A 24,357-nucleotide genomic window follows, 5' to 3' on the forward strand; every position below is an offset into this window, starting at 1 on the left:
CCCTGCATATATAACGGAGACACCAAAGTGTTTTTACTGCAGAGAGACTGTTCAATCTTCAGACCCTCTCCCAAAGCTTAACCCTAGATGATTCCCATGCTTTCTGGAGATTCCAAAGCTAAGAGTCACAAGATAGTACCAGCAACCTGAGAGGCAACGTGGCTGAATGGATAGAGGAAGGACCACTTGTCTGCTGTGTGACCTTGAGCAAGTCACTTAACTTCTCTGTGCCTCAGTTACCTCATCTATAAAATGAGAATTAAGACTGTGAACCCCATGTGGGACTGGACTGTGCCCAACCTGATTATCTTGCATCTATCCAGCACTTAGTACAGTGCTTGGCACACAGGAAAAACTTTAATACCATAAAAAAGCCTCACATGTACAGTCTGGGATAAGGTGATGGGAGCCCTTCTGACGAAGACTTATGAAAAAACTTTATAATCATGGGATGGAGGGAATGTTTTGTCACGGGTAGAGAACTGGCTAAGAGATATGAAACAAGGGGCAGGAATAGCCAGTCACCTTACAGTGAGGTCCCCCAGAGATCTGGAAGCCAGAACCAGTTTTGTTCAACATTTTCCTAAATCACCTGGAGGGGATGTGCAGTGAAATCTTCACATTTGTAGATGATTCTAGGCTATCTCAGGGTGAAAGGCCATTAAAATGGGGCAGGGGGGGAATCCAAAAAACTTCATAAAGCTGAGGCTATGAGCCTTGATGTGAACAAGTCAAAGGAAACAGACGTAGGGAAAAGCAATCCAAATAGCAACTATACGAAGACAGGTTTCAGCTGTTAGAGGCAACTCAGGAAAGAGGTCTCGGAGACATTGGTGGCTGTTCTCTGAATCATCAGTCCAATATGTGGCAGCCAAAAACCACTCAACTGTTGAATGTCATCAGGAAGAGGATAGAAAACCAAACAACCAATGGTTTTGCCTCTATTTAAAAATCATAGTTTGCCCACATCTTGAATACTAAGTGTGGTTCCTACAACTATATTGTAGGAAGGATATATTAAAGTTGGGAAAGACTCAGAAAAGAGCAACCAAGATGATCAGGGGAATGGAGAAGCTTCCTTTGTGGGAAAACTAAAAGAGCTGGGGTAAATGCAGGCTTAGTACAAATATAGTGAAGTTTAGTAAATTATGCAGGATACTGGCAACGGAAGCATGGAACTTTTACCCACTAAATGCCACAACTCCAAGACGCCCACATCCTGCCTCTGGCCTGGAATGCTCTCCTTCCTCAAATCCGACAGATTGTTACTCTCTCCCACATCAAAGCCTTATTGAAGGTACATCTCCAAGAGGCCTGCCCTGACTAAGCCCCCCTTTCCTGTTCTCCCTCCCCCTTCTGTGTCACCATGACTCGCTCCCTTTATTCATGCCCCTCCCAGCCCCACAGTACTTATGTTCAGATCTGTAATTTATTAATTTATATTAATGTCTGTCTACCCACCTCTAGACTGTAGGCTCGTTGCAGGCAGGGAATATGTCTGTTTATTGTTGAACCCTACTCTCCCAAGCACTTTAGTACAGTGTTGTGCACACAGTAAGTGCTCAATAAATATGAATGACTAAATAAGGGGACATTCATTAAAGCTGGAGGGAGGAGAGGTGAGTAGCCAAAGGAAACACTTTTTCCCCCAGTGGAGAGCATGCATATAGGATATGTTACCAAGGGGAATTGGGCAGGCAAAAATTACCAATCTTACTGCTTTGCTGAAAAGGGAGAAAAACACTAAAGTTAACACAATAGTTAGGCACACATGAGCAAGCATGCACATATACTCACACCCAAACTTTCAAAAGAAGGCTCCAAATAATTCTGGTTATATCATCATTCTGTCAAAGTGAATGTCAGCTCATCAGAGACCACTCTCCTCATAATGGTTATTATCAATATTTACTTTATTTTCCCACATATTAACAATCTCAGTGGAATTACAGGGCACTTGCTGATTTATTGAAAACTATTTCAGAAGCTCCGCTTTCCTTGTGTGAGCAATTAGGCTTCCTTCCCCATTACCATCTCACTCTTTGCTTCTTTGTAATTGTTCTTTTATTATTTTTCTCAACTCAATTCTCTGCATCTACAGCTATGGTTTTATCTTCTTTTCCAACTACCTTGCTGATGAAGATTTCTCTTTCAATAAAGGCTGAAAGGAAATTTCTTGGGTCCCTTGTGTTACATCTCAAAAATCAAACCCACTTGTCCATCTCCTCCAGCCAAACTGAATGGAAATGTTTTGCTGCCACATTAGTCAACCATGCTGCAGGGTGAGTGAGAGGCCAGGCCAGATGGTGACTGCCACAGCTGGGTAGTTACACTGCCAGGAACACATAAACTGCAGCCAGTTGCCATGTATTAAAATGTGGCAACTGGAGACTTTGTGAAATCCCTTTTTGAGTCCAGGTTGAACAAGACCAATAAAGTTCTCTCAGCAAATAAAATGACTTCCTTGCAAAAATTTCATATATTAGCAGAGTTTTTCATTTGAAAATGTGAAATCATACTTTCAATGCATTCAGTAGAAGTCATTTTGGACAAAATTGTGTGCAGAGAAAATATTGAGACTCAGCAATTTAGCATGTCTAAGGTGGATTAGTACTGAAAAGGGATCCAGCAGGGCTCTGGACAGATCCCAGGTAATTTTCTAGAAGCCAAGTGATTCTCACATTCTACCTGGTGTTAGGGTAGATACAAGTTAATCAGTTCAGATCCACTCCCTATCCCACAAGGGGCTTTTACAGTCTAAGTAGAAGGGAGAACAGGCATTCAATTCCCATTTTACAGAGGCAAAGAGAAGTCATGTGACTTGCACAAGGTCACACAGCAGAAAAGTGGCAGAACTGGGGCTTGAACCCAGTCCTTGGACGCACAGGTCTTTGCCCTTTCCAACAGTCTTTGCCCTTTCCAACAGGTCACACTGCTTTTTTCTCATATTGCTTCAAATCCTGTGTTCACCACTCTGAGAGGGAAACAGAGCAAGAAGAGAGAGAAGTGTGGGTTAGTGCAGTTAGGGGTACCTGAGGGAGAGGAATGAAGCAGCCCATCTCACGGCCAACTCCAAGATCGTGGGACTCCGTCTCTGTGTCCCTACAACTACGGGTATTTTTATTAAGTGCTTTAAGGTCACACAGCAGGCAAGTGGCAGAGCTGGGGATAGAGCCCAGGTCTTCTGCCTCCCTGGCTGGTGCTTTTTCCACCAGAGAATGTATGGCTCCTCCTGCGACTTCCAAATATTCACAACACATTAAGGAAAATCCTTACTGTCCTGGTCTCAACCCCGGGGCAGCACTTAGGGGTTAACAGCTGCTTGCACTCCAAAACAGGATGCTTAATTTCAGGACTGTTAAACAGTTGAAATGTCCAATGCATTTCCAAGCTTATCAGAAAGCAGAATAAATGCATGATATACTGGGCATGGCAACACAAATTCAATTATTTCATTTGGCTCCTGGGGAAACAAAGCAGAGATTAAGCCTCCCTCAAGGTCCACAATTGAAGCTTTCAAGAAAATGCTCAAATTACATCACTCAATCACTGGTATTTACTGAGCACTCTCAGTGGGTACAGAGCACTGTACTAAGCATTTGGAAGAGTACAATACAATAGCATTTGTAGACTCGATCCCTGCCTTTAAGGGATGCCCTCACTCATTTGTAGAAATCTTACTTTCAGTAGATTGGGTAATGTCAAGCTTTTACACATGTCAACTTGTAGGTTGAAGTGATATGACAAGATACAAAAATCATGCAGACTAATAACAGCTTTGATTCATTAATAAAATTATACCTGTCTAAATAGTGTAGCAACTTTTAGGAAAAGTACTCACACTTCCTTTACTTTGGTTGGAAAATTAATGGAGTATGCCTCTGAAGTTACGCATAATGAATGGTGACAAATTTTCATCATCTTGTTGGAAAATGATTCTTAATGTATGTCATCCTAATTTATAGCAAGTCATGATTTAAAGTTCCCAAACTCCAGAGCATTTTTAAGGTTTCATTATCAATTTGTGTAGTGCCTTAATGGACTTTGACCTCGAATTGATTGCTGTTTTCTGAAAAATGCATATGTAGCAAATTGCATCACTTATCAAGATAAATCAAGTTATTTGGTGAGATACTTTATTAATCACAGTTTTTTTGACTTTAGTGAAAATTTAAAAAAGGCAATTTGTCTTGATCTTCGAAGAAGGAAAAAATACTGGATTGGCTTATCAGTTCCAGCTCTAAGTAGATTTTTAACCTTTCCATTGAGTTTCCACCATTCAGTAGCAGATTCTGCTAAAAATCAGATCATTATATAGGTAGGCCTGGGATCGAATATGTCAGTAGTAAAAAACAAATTGTAAAGCACCATAAAAACCTCAAGAAAGTCATATAATATTGGGCAATGTCACTTTTTTAAGGTCCCCATGCATTGAAGTTTTTTTTTCTCTTAGTGATTAAGTGAGTAGTTAGAAGCAATGTGGTCTGGTGGATAGATCACGGGCCTGGGAGTCTGAAGGACCTGGATTCTAACCCCAGCTCAGCCACTTCTCTGCTGTGTGATCTTGGGCATGTCATTTAACTTCTCTCTGCCTCAGTTATCTCATCTTTAAAAATAAGCATTAATACTCTGAGTCTCATGTGGCACAAGGACTGTGTTCAACCTGATTGGATTCTAATTCCAACCCCAGAGCTTAGTACCGTGCCTGGCACATAATAAGCACTTAAATATAATAAAAAAGGGTTAGAAAGACAGACTTTTCTTAAAACCAGATTTTAAGTACCATAAACAACATGGTGAGAAGGTTTTGAATCCATAGATGACATAGGATATATTAATTTTGGATATAGTAAATTTACAATAAAACTTCATTCAGTTATATCTTATTACTCTAAAATTCATGATAAGTGGAGGAAGTAGGACTAAAGATCCTCAGCACTTTTAACTGAGAGTCTGCTGGACAGGATAACTCCACTTCCAGTGAAGTAAGTGTCCACCCCAAGATGCTGAAAACAATAAATGGAAGGTAATTGACAGAAAGCAATCAAGCTCCTGGGACAGGAAGGAAGATTATGTTGTCTACAGAAATGGAAAAGCTTATCAAAATCTGCCCAAGATATTGCAGATTATGACCTAAAGAAGAAAGTGTTCTATTAGCTCTGTGATTGGTTACAAAGCCTGTTATACTATAAGGCAATGGAATTATGTAGAAATTTCAGGACAGGAGAAAGGCATCTTTTCCAACTTCCCTTATTTTTTCTTAAAAACCTTTTACTTGGATATTTTACCTGCAGACGACTGCTGACAGAGCACTTCTGGATCCCTTCAGATATTGCATCTCCATAGCTTTCACTTTGGCTTTCCTAGTTGCACAAGTTACTTGCCTCATTACATTTCAGGCCCACTGACTTTATAGCCTGTGTGCCATCAAGCACATGATTATTTATGCTTAGTTAATATTAAGAAAGGGAATATTGAAGGGAGAATAAAGACACCTTGTTGCCTAGTGGAAAGAGTATGGACCTGAGAGTCTGAAGGAGATGGGTTCTAATTACAACTCCAGCACGTGTCTCCTGTTTGGCCTTAGGCAGGTCACTTAACTTCTCTGTACCTCAGTTACCTTCATACATTCATTCGATTATATTTATTGAGTACTTGCTGTGAGCAAAACACAATATTAAGCACTTGGGAGAGTACAATATACAAGAGACATATTCCCTGTCCACAACAAGTTTATCTCATCTGTAAAACTGTAAGCCCCATTTTGGACATGGACTGTGTCCAACCTCATTCACTTGTTTCTACCCCAGCACTCAGTACAGTACCTGGCACAGGTAAACAATACCATATATTTTTAAAAAAGACCTTCAAAAATGACTTCCCCCTTTCCCTCTTCCCTCCCTCTGAACTAAAAACTAACTCTTACCTTCATTAGGAATTTGGATCCATTTGGGTTCCCTGGATATAGGCCACTCACTCAACCTAAGAGAGGAATGAAGATTCATTCCACATCATTTTCCTAAAAGGACTTGATCCACCCAATCACTCTTTCAATCTAAAGGGCATTCCATTCTTCAGAACCTTAATTTTATATATAACTACATATATTAAAATAGTTCATTAAAATGATTTGGTTGCCATGCCTGTTATAAATATTTTTATTAGGTGTATATTTTAGACATGGAATTTTGAATTTAGGAAACAGTGTGGAGTACAAAAAATTATTGGCAGCATCTGAAATAGACGATTTCAAACATGGAAAGATAAGAGCATCAGAAACGAGACAAAATCACTGGGTTTTAGAACACTGGGACTGTGAATTGGTTGTGGGTATGGAATGTGATGTTATATTGTACTCCCCAAGAGCTTAGTACAGTGCTTTGCACACAGTAAGTTCTCAATAAATATGATTATTAATAATAATGACATCAGTAATTAAAAACTAATTTTTCACCAATGGCCAATGAAACTAAATGATGGCATTTTATACTGAGTTATATATAAATCTTGGATTCAAAACACACAGCCTTTATTTAACTTTGTAAACAAATTTCTCTAGTGTAAATGGGAATTGTGTTACTTTTATTAACATAGTAAGTAAATAGCAAAATCTGTCTTTTTCCTTACTTATATTTTTTGCAGCTCAAATTAAACATATACATATGTATGTATGTTTGTGTGATTCTCCATTTTTTGAGTAAAATATTATGCCTGCAACTTACTCTTTCTGCCGTTATCAGGACAGTCATCTAAATAATGGTGTGACCTCCTAGAAATCCCTTTAATAGAGAGAAACCATCTCGATTATAGGAAGTGGCTATTGTTTACAAAATTATTTTCAGAGGAATAAAGACTTTAAGGCTCCCCAGCTTTCTATTTGTTCAACATGTTTCTCATCTATGAACCAAGAAGGTCTAGGGTTTCTCAGAGTGCAAGATGCAGGACCTGGGCTGTTCTATGTCAACCAATCAGACCTGAAAGGGCAAGAGACGCTTGTCTTTTGAGTGGAGGGGCAGGGGGTGCAAAAGGGGAGAGGGATAGAGGTGAAATCTCTAGGCTGAATCTCTGATGGGAGGGCTGAAAGCAGGCTTTACCGCATCTCCATAATGACACAATCAGGCTCAAAACAATAACGGGCCTGATGGCATTGAGCGTAATAGTTTTCATGGTAAGTCATATTTTCCATTGTTATTTTACTTCGTACCCTGGGGAAACTGGGGGGAATTTGGTGGTTAGAGTGGGTGGGTGGATGGGAGGAACAATCAAATTTGTTTCAGAGTCCAGGCCTGAAGAGTACTGCAAATTTGTTGCATTAATTTAACGGTTTGGTTCTAAACTACTGAGTGTTCTCTGTTTCTGGGCCCCAGGAATACATGACAACTGGTCATCCATCCTGATAAGACCATTTTAACACAAGAACCCCAGGAGTGCTGGAAATTCATCCTCCACTCAGCTTGGAGGCGGTGGAAGGTGAACACTGAGGGAACAGGAGCAGAAAGGTAAAGATAAAGAAGGCAGCAGGAGGGAGGAATTAGGAGCCCAAATGGAGCCTCCTATCCTATTACCAGGAAGAGAAGGTGGGTGAAGGATAAGCAAACAATCAATCATATTGATTGTGCATTTTCTGTGTGGACAAACTGGGTGTTAGCGGATCTGGATTCTAATCCCAGCTTTTTCACTTGCCTGATTTGTAACCTGGAGCTACTCATTTTCCTTTTCAGTGCCTCAGTTTCCTCATCTGTGAAATAGGAAATAAATACCTGCTCTCCCTCCTAACAGACTGAAAGCCCCATGTGAGACAGGGATTGTGTCTGATCTGATTAGCTAGTTTCTACCCTAGTGGTAAGTACAGTGCTTGGCAAACTTAAATGCCTCAATGATTTTTTATTATAATTAATTTGTGGCTTTAACACAAATCCTTCTCTTTGCCTGACCTATTATTCTGTCTTCTCACCTTCCCATCCATTTTCATCCACCTCTCCAATCCAGTTGCCCACCTGATCTGCTCTTATTCCCACCATCTAATGTTCCATTCTCCTTTTCAAAGTAAGTAGTAGCAGGTGGGCAGTGGGCAATTCCTCTAGGAATGGCAGCTCTAAATACAGTCCACGATTTTACCAGGCCAATGCCTACCCCCAGAGTCAAACAACTTTCAGAATGTCCTCCTTACTTTGTTATATCATACTTTCCTCAAAATGCTTAGTACAGTGCTTGCTCATAGTGAGCGATCAATAAATACGATTGATTGATTGATTGACCAGACAGGCCCCATACCTGAGTTCTATCCAAGCATCTCATAATCAAGAACAACCTGAGAACCTATGGGAAGATATGTTTGAAACCATGAGTTTTAGGCACTTCTCTAGTTGCATTATTCTGGTCAAGGCCCATTTGCAGTTAGTCTGGGGCATGGACCTCAAGATGACAGTGGATGGGGCAATTACATGAATATTGGATCCATTAAAACCCACAAGTACCCACGTTGATCATCTCACTGCCTCCCCTCCCCCAACCTCCATTGTTGTTCGAACCTGCCCCAGAGTAATCGATTTTAGACCTTCTATGGGCCTAACTGAAATCCAGGCTGAGACAACAGGGTTGGAACAGCAAAATGGAGGAAGGTGTAACTGGAGAAAAGGCAAAGGAACTGGCTAGTACCAGTCCCCTCAAAGAAAGGAAACTATAATCCAATATTCAACAAGATTTATGAAACTTTTAAGCTATTTCTCACACCTAATACTTGAATTATTTTCCATTCTACTGTAATTCAGAAAAGAGACAACACCTAGAAAAAAATGTGACATCAATCATCAAAAGAAATCAGATCACAGAATGTATTAGTTAATGTTCCAAAGCCAATGTTGTGTATCACTAGCCCTCAACAAATATTGGCTTAGTTCACCAAACAAAGTATCCATGCATCAGATGTTCTTTTTCTCTGCTGGTGTTTGCCTTATCTGTTTGGTGGTTTAGGTTGTTTGATGTCTTTGCTCAATATCTTTCTGCCTCCCACTGCTGTGTTTACTAATTACAAATAGTATCAAGGGGCAGCTTGCCTCTCAAATCTGATTTCTCCATTCACCAGAAAGAAGTGAGTGTATTTGTTAATTCCTGATAATCACTAGTGGGGGTAGGCACAGAGGCTACTGCAACAGAGAAAACAAGTATCCATTTGGAATAGTAAAATCCCGAATTAACTTTTCTTGATGGTACGGATGTTTTTCCCTTCATTTTAAATATATCCAATGTGGGAATTTGCGACAACAGTTTTTGCTGCATTTCACATGGTTTTTTGAAATCCATTTGATTGAGGTCGAAGTTCACAGGTGTTTTTCCATGTGTTGGCGTCTTCAGGCTTGGCTCCCAATTGGTCTGAAAAATCTGCCTGACTGACAGCTGCTATAGCAGAGATGTTGGCAACAAGGAAGGATCTTGTGGAGACGAGCCCCTTTAAGAGACAGAATGCTCCAAAAAAGACTCAGGATGTAAAAGCAGCAGCAGAACACCCTAGGACCTGGAACAGGTTTCTCCATATCTAGTCAAACCCTAGAAGTACTAAGTTATTTATGGTTTCATAACTCATGCTGTGACTAAGCTTTACTGTTCATAGTACAGTGCTTGGCATATAGTAAGCACTTAAATGCCACAGTTATTATTTACTACTGGTAAAAACTCTCAACAGATCTTACCCAGGATTCTGAACCTAAGGAGAAATCCTGTCAGACCATCAGAGGGAATGAAACCCAAGGCCCTAAAATTGATGACCTTGGTATTCTCCAGGCACATTAAGGGCCCCCAGGCAAATATCAAACATGAGGTCACAAAGACCCAATAGTTGGAATAGTGAACTCTGTGACTATGCTTTTTTCTACTAACAATGATTTCTCCATTCTGTTCTTGGGAATAAGCAGATAAGATATCCCACAGAAGAAGGGATGGGCATGACTTCTGAGGTTCTGCCTTGCCACCCACAAAGGACATTAAGTGTCCCACTTTTGACTGGGATGGCTGAAAAGAATCAACTGTATTTACTGAGTGCTTAATCTGCGCAGAGCACTGTCCTAACCACTTGGGAGAGTACAATATAACAGACACAATTCCTGCCCAAATGGGGTTACAGTCCAGTGGGGGAGACAGACAATAATATAAATCAATTACGGATAGGTACCTAAATGTTGTGGGGCTGGGAGTGTGGATGAGTAAATGGAGCAAGTCAGGACATTGCAGAAAGGAGTGGAAGAAAAGGAAAAGAGGGCTTAGTCAGGGAAGGCCTCTTGGAGGAAGTGCGCCTTCATGTCTCTATCTGTTGCCGAACTGTACATTTCAAGTGCTTAGTACAATGCTCTGCACATTGTAAGCACTCAATAAATACAACTGAATGAATGAATGAAATAAGGCTTTTTGGGGGGGGAGAGTAATTGTCTATCAGATATGAAAAAGGGAAGGCATTCCAGGCCAGAGGCAGGACATGGGTGAGAGGTTGGCAAAGAGATAGATGAGCTTGAGGTACAGTGAGTAGTTTGTCATTAGTGTGCAGTCTGGACTGTAGTAGGAGAATAGCCACGTGAAGTGGGAGGAGGCAAGGTGACTGAGTGCTTTAAAAAACCAATGGTAAGGAGTTTCTGTTTTGACGAGGATGTGAATGGACAACCACTGGGGGTTCTTGAGGGGTGGGGAAACATGGACTGAACGTTTCTGAAGAAAAATGAAAAAATGATCCCAGCAGCAGAGTGAAGTATGGGCTGGAGAGGGGAAAGACAAGAGGCAGGGAGATCAGTGAGGAGGATGAAGCGTTAATTAAGGCAGGGGGTAGGATAAGTGCCTGGATTAATGTGGTAGCAGTTTGGATGGAGAGAAAAAGAACTCTCTGCCATGGTCGTAATGCAAGGGGCAGCAGCGATGACTGCCGCTGGTGTAACCATCGATAAATAAGGTCCGAGCTGACCTTTCCAGGGTAGTGAGGGGAAATTCCAATGCTGACAGAAACTCATCACCCAGCCCAACCAGAAATTTCCATTACTGGCCTGGAAGGGCCAATCGTAGTGTGGCCAGGTGGCCATTGTGGCTGGGCCAGGTCTAGTTGCTTCTACCTTCCAGGGAGGGCTGGGCTCCAGCTGTAGCTATAGCTGTCCTGAGGACCCCCAGGAAAGGATCCAGCTGGCAGCAGCAGCAGGAAGTCCCACTGGCAGGACCTGGATGGAGGCAGTTCATACAGCAGTAAATAGTCTATTGATTTCTGTCTCTATGGTCTAGTATAGGTCTGGGACTATAAGAGTCCATCTGAATGTGTGTATTTGTCTATAAGTGTCTGGGTTCACATGGACCAATTTGTTCCTGACTGGATCAAAGTAACAGAATAAGAGAAAGAGAGACACACAGGCAGAATGAATATACAACCTGATTATCTTGTATCTATGCCAGGGCTTAGAACAGTGCTTGGCACATAGTAAGCACTTAAATAATAATGATGGTATATGTTAAGCGTTTACTATGTGCCAAACACTATTCTAAGCACTGGGGTAGATACAAGGTAATCAGGTTGTCCACGTGGGGCTCCCAGTGTTAACCCCCATTTTACAGATGAGGTAACTGAGGCACGGAGAAGTTAAGTGTTGTGCCGAAGGTCACACAGCAGACAAGTGGCCGAGGGGGAATTAGAGCCCATATCCTCTGACTCCCAAGCCCGTGCTCTTTCCACTAACTCACACTACTTAATGAATTAATTAATTTATTAAGGATATGTACATAAGGTCTGTGGGGCTGAAGGTTACAGACCCAAGTGCATAAATGACACAGAAGGGAGAGGCATTCAGGGAAAAGAGGGCTTCATCTGGAAAGGCCTCTTGGAGGAGATGAGATTTTATCACTATTACCCCTGCACCCTATTTCATTATTTGCCCCTTTATTTCCTTTGGCTCTCTCTCCTTTGATCTCCCTTTCCTTGCCCCACCTTTGTCTTCTTTGTCCCCCATCTCCTTTCTCTTTCATTTTCCTGCAATCTCCTTACTCCTCTGCTTTTTTCTATTTCTCTGTCTCAACTTCACTTTCTCTCTGCCTCCATACATCTCTTACTATTTTTCTTTCTTGCCATTTTAGAACCATTCTGAAGATCTGCCCAAGGCCCCATCCCTGCCTATGAACTTCCCTAAGCCTGGTCACCTCTGTGGGTGAGTTTCCTTAGTTTTCAATCAAACAATCAGATTTAGCGAGCACTTACTGTGCTCAGCGCCTGGATGAGTTGATCGACACATTTCTTGTCCACCTTGAGCTTAATTTTCTCTCATGAAACTCCTAATTTAACTTTTTGGACTGCATCAACAGGTCAGTGGCATTTATTGAGCACCTACCGAGTAGAGAGAATTATATTTGGAATATTTGAGAGAATGCAATCTTTTTCCTCAAGGTGCTTACAATCTAATGAAACCTCCAACCTGGCTGGTGAAAATCTGGGTCTCCCATCAACTCTCCAGTGTGGCCTAATGGAAAGAGCAAGGGCCTGCTCTTTCAGAAGCCAGAAAGAGAGCAAACTGGTCCTGCCATGCTTCATAGCAATGCTCTCCGCTATTTAGAAATTCCCCCTAAAGGAAATAGTTTGGATGCTTCTATGAACACAGAAAACAGGAAATAGCCTGGGAGTGCAGGCAGGGATATGGTGAGAACTTTCCAAAGAGAGGTTCTCTGTGCAACTCAAAGTCAAAGTAAAGCCTGAGAAGAGCCAGCTTATTAAATGAATAGGGTATTAGGTATCTACCACTATCACTTATTTCTAAAACAATGCTGATGCGAGGTATGAGGTGGTCAATATGCACATTTCTCTGAAGTTGGAGCCTGGAAAGTGTTCTCTAATCACTGCACAATTACTCAACTGATATGAGGGGTATCTGGCAGGATGATCATAGCACAGAGCAAATCTGCCAGAAGAGAAACACTGGTGGGCCGGGTGGAATGGGAGCTGGGAGCTTCACACTCTAGAAGAGACCTAAGAATAGTCCTATACTAAACCCACACTCGACACCCTCTCCATGGGGTGGCCCAAAAGAACCATTTTCTCAGAGCCCTGACTACACCTAGTCGAGGCACTGTATCCTTCCCTGCAATTACCTTGGCGTTCTACACATTAAAATTGTTTAATAAATATTTCTGATTGAAGTGCACGTCACAAGGTCTCGAAACCTCAGGAGGCAAGGTGCACTTTGCTTGAACTAGGATTGTGGCTATTTCTATATTCTATCTTGTGACCTGGCTATTTGATCTTCTGGTTAGATGCACACTTTTGGGGTATTCTCTTCCCGAAAGTATGATCACTCCATTACAGTGGTTTACATGAGCCATGTTTCACGTTTAAATGGTTTACATTCATCCTCAGTCTTTCACCAATTTCTTATTTATGATGGTTTTTGTTAAGCACTTACTACGTGCCAAGCACTGTTCTAAATGCTGGGGTATCCAGGTTAACCAGGTTATCCCACATGAAGCTAATTGTTCCGGGCACTTCTCTGAGCTGGCTTTTTTCTATTTTTCTTAATGGTATTTATTAAGTATTTACTATGTGCCACATAATCTACAAAGTGCTGGGGTATGGGACTCACAGTCTTAAACTCCAATTTACAGATGAGGCAGAGAAGTCAAGTCATTTGTTCATGGTCACACAGCAGAGAGAGCAGACAAGTGGCAGAGCTGCAATTAGAACGCAGGTCCTCTGACTCAAAGGCCCATACTCTTTCCACTAGGCCACCTGGGAAAAAGACATCCATTAAGGGATCTGATTTTCCATAATCAATATATGCTCACTTCACAAATGGGCTAAGTTTCCTATTGTTTCCTAAAGAATGAAAAAAAGATCTTCTGGAACCCAGAAGGTGAACAAATCCAGCACATGCCAATTTTCCGTTTTCTGTTTAGTCTCTGCCGAAAGTTAGGCTATAGGTGTTACCGGATATGTGAATAAAAGGGCAACTTCTGTGCAATAGGTTACCAGATATGTGAACACATCTACCTACATACAATGTTAAGTCTACTTATTAACTTTAAGGAACCATCACTGAGAAAAGCACTTTGTACAGATTTAACTTTACCCCACAGGAGGTTAGTGTCCTCCAGAGAGAGGTGAATTCTGTGCATGTGTACCCAGAAGTGGTCTGGTTGGAGGTGATAAAAAGAAGAGGGAAAAGAGAAAAGACATGAAGATGGTAGATATATGGTAGGGAAAGGAGGAGGAAATCAGTTAAAAGAGTTTTTCCAATTCTATTTAAAGGGAGGCTTTGTAGCCAAAAGGGGTAGGAAAACCATGGCCAAATTCCCTTTATTGTCTGTGAGACAGTTGCCTGTTTTCCATTTTTACTAACCTCAGTGAGATTCTTTGCTTGAGTTTCTTTTAGCCTCTGTATGAAAATTATCGATTCATCAAAAAAAATTTTAAAATTACAAAAAAACATTTTAAATGTGGACTTTTTATGCCTGTTTATTACAAAAATGGGACTTTCTTCTTGGTTATCATTCCAGAGTGTTTTTCCTTTTATTCACTAAAAACTTTTGTGATTCAAGTATTCACCCAAAGAGCACTTGCCCCCAGGCTTTCCCCAAGCTGGCAAAGCTTTAGTCAATCAAAATGGTAAAAGCAGGCAAGTTCCAGGACTGTTCCCTGCACTATTTGTGATGACAAGACATTCGGCTCCCAAATCCTACACATTACCTGAGTAGCACTTCATACCAGGCAGGGTAAGGGTGTCATCACACTTTTTTCCCCAACCCTGAACATCCGCCACCAGAGAGCAACATTCTCACATGTGCTGGAGAAGGCCTGTTCTCATCCAGTAGAGGGCAGGGATGCATAAATCCACTCGCCTACCAGGTACCCAAATCACCAGAGTGTCCATGAGCTCGGGCTCAACTAAGATTGCATTTGAACACTTGGAATATAGAATCAAATGTAGGAAATGGACCAAAAACACCTGCACGTGCCCAAGCTAGACCTGAATTGGTGGTCAGCTGCTAGACTTCTTCTGGCCTCTCCAATTCAGGGTCAAAGGAGCCTACAATTCCTTATAATAAAAGGTGATTATGCAAAGGACTAGCAAATGCAATCTTCTTTTCTTTGCATTCTATTTAAAGTCTGCAGTAAAATGATAATGATAATCTGGGGGCTTGTGATTATCGGAAGTTTGCATGGAAAAATTCCAGTTCCTGGCATCGGTATGAATTGAAGTTTAAAGCTGATTACCTGCTTACCATAGAAATTTATCATTGTGAATTGGTGGAAACACATTTTAATTAGAATCCCTTCCAAACTCAAGCTGAGGTTGTTTTTTTTTCTGGGAAGCAGCATGATGTAGTGGATAGTGGGATAGTGTAGTGGGAGTCAGAAGGTCAAGTCATGCATTCTAATCCTGGCTCTGCCACTTGTCTGCTCTATGACCTTGGGCAAGTCACTTCACTTCTCTGGGCCTCAGTTACTTCATCTGTAAAATGGGCAGTCAATCTGTAAGGCTGACAGTCTGTGAGATGGGGATTGAGACTGAGAGCCTTATGGTACAAGGATTCTGACCAACCTGACTTGCTTGTATCCACTCCAGCACTTAGTTCAGTGCATTGCAAATAGTAAACGCTTAACAAATACTACAACTATAAGTATTATTAATATTATTATTATGGGTATAATTAAAGGCAAAAATGAATAAACTTTACTAGGATCAAAAACACACACAAAAAATATAGGAAGCACACACATTTGGGTTCTTACCATAGGGTAATCAATCAAATGATCAATTGTATTTACTTAGCACTTACTGTGTTCAGAGCACTGTATTAAGCGCTTGGGAGAGTACAATATAACTGAGTTGATAGACACATTCCGTGCTCACAATGAGGATACAGTCTAGAGGAGGAGATGTCAATTTAAATAAATTATGGATATGTACTGTGGGGCTGAGGGAATAAATTATGGATATGTACTGTGAGGCTGAGGGAGGAAGTGAATAAAGGGTGCAAATCCAAGTGCAAGGGAAACACAGAAGGGAATGGGAGAAGAGGAAATGAGGGTTTAAGTTGGGCAAGGCCTCTTGGAGATGTGATTTTAATAAGGCTTTGAAAGTGGAGACAGTAATTATCTGTTGGATATGAATAGAGAGGGTGTTCCAGGCCAGAGGCAGGATGTAGGTGAGAGGCTGGTGGTGAGATAGACAAGATCAAGGTACACTCAGTAGGTTGGCGTTAGAAGAACAAAGTGTGCTGGCTGGGTTGTACAAGGAAATCAGGGAGGTAAAGTAGGAGGGGGCAAGGTGATTGAGTGCTTCAAAACCAATGGTAAGGAGTTTCTGTTTAATGTGAGATGGGTGGGCAATCCCTACAGGTTCTTGAGCAGTGGGGAAACATGGACAGAATGGTTTTGTAGAAAAATGCCCTAGGCAGCAAAGTTAAGTATGGACTGGAGTGGGGAGAGAAAGGTGGTAGGGAGTTCAGCAAGGAGGCTAATGCAGTAATCAAGGCAGGATAGGGTTAAGTGCTTGGATTAACATGGTAGTAGTTCAGATGGAGAGGAAAGGGTGGATTTTAGTGATGTGAAAGTTGAACTGACCGGATTTGGTGACAGACTGAATATGATGGTTGAATGAAAAAGATGAGTTGAAGCTAATGCCAAGGTTATGGGTTTGAGAAACCTGGAGGATGGTGAAACTGTCTACAGAGATAGGTAAGTCAGGGGGCAGACAGTGTTGAAATTCATAGGGTCTTAATGAAAACTGACCATGTTTATATTTGAATATTCATCTTAATGTTTAATTTCTAGTATCCGATATTTACATTTCTAAAGTAAATATCATTTCCATACCAAAAATTCCTTTCTGATAGAGCATGGAAAAATCTACCTTAAAGGAAAATAGCCAAGATTGCTTATCAGTGAATATAAAAGTCAGAATGTAATCTTTCAACTTTACATTTACACAAAACTGCATTGGGGCTGAACATGCTGGAGCAGACAATATCCTGAAGCCCTCTTCCCACCCTCCCCCACCGTACAAAAACATGGGCCCAAAAAGTGAGGAGAAGAGAAGGGAGCTTCAATGTTACATGATCTCCCTGGGACTATAGTTCTAGAAAAATTAAAGAGGTGGCAGCCCTCATGGAGGTGGGAGAATTAATTCATTCCAGGGTATTTATTGAGCACTTACTGTGTGCACAGCACTGTACTAATGGTTTGAACAATGAGTAGCATTGCTGGTGGAAGCTGGGCCCTGGTCCCACCCCTTTCCCCAACTCACATAATCCCAAATTATTATACCCAGGGGAAATTATCTGAGTTCCAGTCTCCCCTTCATCAGGCACTGACTTTAAAACTGGGTCACTGTTTTAGACTTTTAAAATGGATACTATTGTATTTCTTCATTAAATGTTTGATACTGTTCCCTGTAAGCATTTTGCCATAAATCAAACCATTCGTTTACAGAGAATTTAGCATGGCAAATTGTTACACACAAGGACCTGACAATAGAGCAACAGGAGTTTGCAAACCCTTAGGACCTTACATGGGATCACTGACATCTTATGCTATTACAGTTCATCATTTTCTTTTGATTCCCTTAGAATGCTGACAAAATATAGCTTTTGTGTCTCAGCATAATTCAAACTGAAGTCACAGCTAAGGGTTCTCCTCAACCATCCCATTAAAAAAAAAGCATGAGAGGCCCCAAAGTCATCAAAAGAACTTCACTGAAGTTCAGAATCATCAGGATAAATCTTTTTAACTTTAATTTGTGGTTGACCCAAAAGGCAATATTCTGGTTTCTCACATCCCACCACATTATCTCCAAATTCCCTTTGCCTAGAAGTCTACTTGGGGTGAAGGATGGAATAAATAACCGTTATTCAGCTGCAATGCAGTATTTTTTCATCATTTCTTCTTGATGTCATTAAGGAAGAAAATATGAAACTTGGAAGAAGTGATTATAGCACACAACAGAGCATGTGATTAGAACAAAAATGCTTAAACCCATTGCTAATGTCTCTGAGTACTGAAGACTCCTTTGGAATAAATATACCTCAGGATGTGAAAACCTCATCCTGTAACATTATGGAAATATGCACAATCCCTACCCATCTTTGCTCCACACCGTAACTCCTCTATCTCAATGGAAGAAGTAGATTTAGAAAAATATAAGGCAAAAAAAAAAAATGATAGGTAAAAAGGATGAACAGGAATACTAATCCTCACCAGGCCAATAGCTGGCAACCAAATGGGTGGGTGAGGAAGGGAATAATAAGATTTAGGGTATTGTGTAATCAATCAATCATATTTATTGTGTACTTACTGTCTACAGGAGACTGTACCTAAACACTTGGAAGAGTACAATATTTCAGGGTTGGTAAACAAAGTTCACTGCCCACACGGAGCTTACAGTTTACAGAAGGGTTAATCATCATCATCATCATCATCAATGGTATTTACTAAGCACTTATTTTGTGCAGAGAACTGTACTAAGCACTTGGGACAGTATATCAAAATCAGCATCAGAAAAATACCACATGAAAGGACTAATTCTTTTTTTTTTTTTTGGCTACTTGTTAAGCACTTACTGTATGCCAGCCACTGTATAAAGCACTGGGACAGGTGCAAGCTAATCAAGTTGGACATAGTTCACGTCCCATGTGGGGCTCACAGTATTAATCCCCATTTTACAGATGACGTAACTGAGGCACAGAGAAGTGAAGTGACTTGCCCAAGGTCACACAGCAGACAAGTGATGGAGCCAATATTAGAACCCAGGTCCTTCTAACTCCCAAGCCCATGCTCTATTCACTAGCTTGTCACTAGGCCACACCTTCTCAAATCTAAGAAAAAGAAAAAAACTTAGCATGCTTAAAATTGTATAAAGGCCATAATTATAAGAATTCCACAAAATGGCAACTTCAGCCCAAGCTGCATCCAATTAAAAAAAAATGGAATATTTTCAAAAAACCTATTCGCCTAGTAGCACACACCTTTTTCTAAATAGAGCCTTAAATAGGCTTTACAGAAGTGGATCTTTAAAAAGGAGCTATAATCCTCGAAAATTATGACATTTGTAAAATGCATTCCACATTTTACTGCCATTTACTTCCTGCTAAAGTTGCCTCAATTCATTTAAAGTGCTCATTTCTAAGAAAAATTCCAGAACCTGAGAAAATGGTCACAGATGTTCCATAGTCTAAAGCCACGATGCAATGCCTAGGCAACGTGGGTGTTATAGGAAAAAAATTTCAGTTTAGTTTCTAAATATCTTGGCCAGGTAAACAAAGTCTCTGAAATTTCCCAGCAGGGGATGCTTTTCTGATGCAAAGATTCCAGGAGGGAGAAAAACTTTGAAATTGGTTTATAAGAATCATAAATCAAATATCTATGAACCTGAAAATCCATAATATTACAGGGAGTCATGCAAATTGTTTTTCCAATGCCTTCAAAAATTTTCTCCTCTGTTATAATATGGAACTACCTTCCCTAAGCTATTCAGATATTAAACTGTGAAAAATGGCTCTTAGCTAATCCTTTCATATGGGTTCTTACTACAAGGTATTATCCTCTACTGTACATGGAATATGGTACACTGACATGGAACTAAAGTTCTTATGAATGGTGACTGGAACCATTTTTCATAGTTCAATATTTCAGCACTTTATGTTTTCTCTTAAAACAGAAGGAACACGAATCATTTCCTAATCACACAGCGAATGTCACTTTGTAGACTGAAGAAAGAGTGCAAAACAAAGTTAGGCTTTCAAATATCTCATGATCAATGGTATTTATTGAGAATTGACTGTGCAGAACATTGAACTAAGGGTTTGGGAGAGTACAATACCACAGAGTTGGTAGGCATGTTACCTGCCCACAATCTTGACTATCTAAGCCTGTTCTCACATTCAGGCTCCCTAGAGTCCTAAAACAGGGAGACCAAGATTCACATCACACCTACAAAACAGGTCTCTCCCTCTTTCTCTCAGGTGTGGACAGGTGGTGTTTTAAGGCCTAATGAAGTAGTGGAAGATGATCAAGAGCTCACATACTTGCTTACCCAATAAGCAGTGTTGCATGGTGATGCTCCACTGTTACCCCAGGCCTCAGTATCATAGAGGGGAGCCCGTCATTGGGCAGGGATTGTCTCTATCTGTTGTCGAATTGTACATTCCAAGCACTCAGTAGTACAGCACCCTGCACAAAGTAAGCGCTCAATAAATACTATTGAATGAATGGAGGTTTGACTCTGTATCTCAGCCTTAATGCAGGAAGCAATCTTCCACTGCCATGAAACCCTCATGGAGGGATATTTGAATGTACTTATTGCAACCCATTTTCCCTCTGAGCAGGGAGGGGGGATGAGGAAGAATGATTAAACTTCTGATCACGAGGATCTGGTAAGCACCAAGGAATGTCCCAAGGGAAAGATCTACTGACAGTAAGAACTTGATCATAGAAAGAAGAAAGGGGTAAATTTAAAACAGGCAGTAGCTCCCATCGTGCTACAGTAAATGGGAGTTAAGGTTAAGATACAGAATGTGGAAGTCTGATCCATTCCCTAATTCACCCAGGTCAATTCAGTTCACAATCAATTCTGGTTTTTCTCAATTCCCCATCTCACTTATTTTTGTTCTAAAAACTATCCAGTTGAACTCTTAAATTTGTCTAATGGTGGGATAATGCCCATAAAGTTTGCATAATCGATTAATCAATGGTATTTGCTGAGCACTTATTACTATGCAGAGCACTCTCCCAAGGACAAATAAGGATAGTAGGGTACTTTTTCGATTAAGTATAATTTCAAAACCCCTCCTGAAAACACACCCCTGCCAGCAAAACTTCCCCAAGTCCCATCATTCTAAACTGTAAACATCCATCAGCCATCTCCAGCACTTAGACACTTATTTATACCCATCCTCAGCATATACACACATGCACTTACTCATTTATTTTGATTACTTTATTCATTCAATTGTATTTACTGAGTACTTAATATGTGCAGAGCACTGTACTAAGTGCTTACAGTAAGTGTTACATCAACCCAACTGACTGATTGAAGGTGCAGAACTGCATAGTGGATAGATTTCAGTTTCCAATACAATACTTGCCTTCTACCCTCCCAGTCCACACCCCTGACTAGATCTCAGGCAGGAGTGACTTGAAATTGGTTTTTAAGAATCATAAATCAAATATCTATATATGTGAAAATCCATGATATTACAGGGACTCATGTAAATTGTTATTCCAATACCTTCAAAAATTTTCTACTCTTTTGTAATATGGAACTACCTTCCCTCAGGCAGGGATGTCTAGAGGAAGAGCAGGGGATTGGACACCAGGAAACCTTGGTTCTAGTTCTGACTGCAATTTGTCGCCAGCATAATTTTTGGCGAGTCACTTAACTTCTCTCTGCTTCAGTTTCCTCATCTGTAAAATGGGGATACAACATCTGTTTGCCCTCTGCCTTAGACTGAATCCTGTGTGGGACAGGTACTATGTCTAATCTAATTATCTTCTGTCTATTCCAGATCTTAGCACAACAAGCAATTATTGGGTAAATGATGATAAATTGGAGTGAGTGAACAAGTCTAGAATCTTTCAAAAATGTCCAAAAGACACTTACCAACATCTTTACCATAATACACAGCCCAAGTTGATTTTCTAAACTCAAGACACCAGGAATAAGAATCTTGCAAAATGCATTTTTTTCAGAATACATGGGACTTTTCATACAAGAAGGAAAAGGGGGAAACAGTGCTTCTTAAATGAACTCTGTCAAGGTTTTGTCCTTTGACTACAGCAGCACCCAAATGACAATTGGCTGTTGAGTTACGTGCAGATGATGGTACTAAGAACCATTGGCAGAATTGGTCCTAGAATCAGGATGGTTTTTGTGAAAGCATCTGGTATGGTTTCATGGCAACTCTAGCAGGTGCCCGTCCCAGCAACAGCAATATTTATGGGCCAAGCCATTTTGCTGAGCACTACAGCTGCCTTGAAAGTGTGTCTACAGATGACCCTTCTAAAGTCAGCCTCTCTAACCATCCCCAAGCCTTTCTGCCAGTTAATGGAGTAGTGGAGTAGGAAACAGCTGATAGAATGTAGTCAAAGAGACTCAATGGCTATCACAACTCTATAGTCAGGAGATCTTTGCCCACCTTCCCCCTTTTCTCTTCTCATTCCACAGAACTGCAAAGGTAATTCTGTTTATTTTTGCCTTGGAATCCAATTCTCTATCTATTGTATTTTCTGAAATACAACAATAAATACATGCTTCCACAATGGTCAAATTCACTTTTTAAAAAACAATCTTTGAAATATTTTAAAACAAGTATCCAGGAATGTGTTTTATGGAACATACTTGTTTCATTCATTCCTTTCCTCCCTGGATGCAAATACTAGGGTTCTATTTCTGAAAGCAACACAAAAGCATGAAAGTACCCAATACATCACTCGATGGTATCTATTGAGCACTTACTAGGTACAGACCACTGTAATAAGCTTTTGAGTACAATACAACAGAATAAGCAGGTAATACAACAGAATAACCAGACACATTCCCAGCCCTTAATGAGCTTACACTGCATGCAGTTAACTCAGCAGAAACAGCCCAAAACTTTTGGAAAAACTTCCAGCCCGGGACAGGATAGGTTATAGAGACATATACAGGTTTGAGGTGGTGATGCAAAATCCCTGATTTACAAGTGATTCCCTTGTGCTCAAGAGGGCCAAGACTCCAGTCTTTTTATTCAAATTCCAGGAGGCAGACGGCAAATTTATGGGTAATGCCTATGCCAGAGAGCTTGGGACTGTTTCACTTTGAAATCCTTGGCTTGGTTATTTGTAAAACCATGCTAATGGGTTTGCAAATAATAGAGAGAGCTATATAATGCAGAAAGCCAAAGCCAAAAATTCCTTAAGTGCATTGTGGACAGCATTAGAGCTGTATGCAGAAGAGCACCCCCGTGTAATGAGAGAGGAAGCAGACTATTTGGAATGCAACTGAATTTAAAGACAACAGTGAAGAAGACTGGCATTGTCTGAGAAATGGATGGAGGAGTCCTAAATCTAATTGAAGTCTGCCTTGTTATCCACAAGAAGCATTAAATGGCTTTTTCGAGGAAGTCCTTAGAAGGCTTTTTACCACTTGCATGAACCCAGCCCTAATAGCTTGTGCTGTGATTATGACATTTCCACCACTCCACAGATATAAGTATCTGAAATCTACTCAGGCATAACATTTTCCTGTACAAGTGACTGGCCAGATCAACATGAACACCACAGATGATTAAAACTGAAACTTCTATCCTGATAATCAAGGTATTTTAAAATGCTCCTTTTTGGTGTGCTTTTCAAAGGGACTTTAAAAAGCTGAATTTAAAAAGGTTTTGGGTCAGAGCTCTGAAAGGTTTACTTCCTTTTTCCCCTCACAGGGAAAGATAATTTGAAAGTTTTCATCTTGCACCATTCTGGAAATTAGCCAGTCAGGTGATCCCTCTGCCTTTTCCCTAAAGCAGGGTGGATCTCTGTAGGACATTTTCCATAATTTGGCCATTTTAAGTATCACAAATGATGGTGCTACACTACTTTACTTGGAATCATTTTCCAAAGCCTAAAATATCTGATTGATTGTTTTGAAAAAGACAGTCTAATTGGTCATTTCCTTCATTTCAGTCAGGATAGTCTCACAGGGATGATTTCAATAGGCCATTTTCCTCCTCTAAGGTCTTTTGGCATTCATTCAGTGGGCTGATGGAGTCTAATGCAAGTTGTAAAAGCCACTATGACAAAAAAACACAAATGGACAGAGGTTTCTTTCCCTCAGGAAAAAAACTGCAAGTGTGTTAAAATGAGTCTGCAGTAACTGTCATTGAACTGGGTTAAAAAACCTTTGCCTGTAGCTCTGCAATGAGCTTTCATTTTCAAGAATTTTAATTAAAAGGTCAAGAATAATAAAACACACAACATGTATAAGCAGATCTCTCTTAAACAAAACAAAGAACACTTAAAGATGCGCATGTCAAAACTGTAAAGGCTCCCTGTACCTCAAGCACCCAGACAAACTTCACTAATAGGTCTCTTAAGCTTTTGGGGTTCTTTTTGTGTTGACTCCATGAAGTCTGCATTCTTTGTTTAATTGCACATGGATAAGTTAGCCATCTAGCTTTTTTTTTCCTCAGGGAGGGTTTTGTTTTTTTAAGAAAGAAGCAACTGAAAAATGGAACACTCTAAAAAAGTCCTTGCTGACATCTACATTTTAACTGCCTGATGAATATGCTGGTTTCACCGTTCCCAACATGTTTAATTATAAACTCTAACACTCAATCCTAAATCCCAGTTGTTATAAGCACCTTCATCTGTATGACAGCAAGCAC

At 40.5% G+C, this 24,357-nt stretch overlaps 1 protein-coding gene across 4 annotated transcripts in view; it reads right to left on the reverse strand.

Moving 5' to 3' along the window:
• Nucleotides 1–24,357, reverse strand: part of GPC3 (glypican 3) — a 429,039-nt gene that overhangs the window by 231,153 nt on the left and 173,529 nt on the right. Inside the window, exon 3 of one of the 4 annotated variants that reach the window (XM_029067025.2) lies at nt 5,927–5,982. The exons of the other annotated variants lie outside the window; for them this stretch is intronic. Coding sequence (XP_028922858.1) covers nt 5,927–5,982 — 56 coding nt within the window. The remainder of the gene's footprint in view (nt 1–5,926; nt 5,983–24,357) is intronic. 4 annotated transcript variants of the gene reach the window in all.

The sequence above is a fragment of the Ornithorhynchus anatinus genome, chromosome 6, assembly GCF_004115215.2.
Source record: "Ornithorhynchus anatinus isolate Pmale09 chromosome 6, mOrnAna1.pri.v4, whole genome shotgun sequence".
Lineage (NCBI taxonomy): Eukaryota > Metazoa > Chordata > Mammalia > Monotremata > Ornithorhynchidae > Ornithorhynchus > Ornithorhynchus anatinus.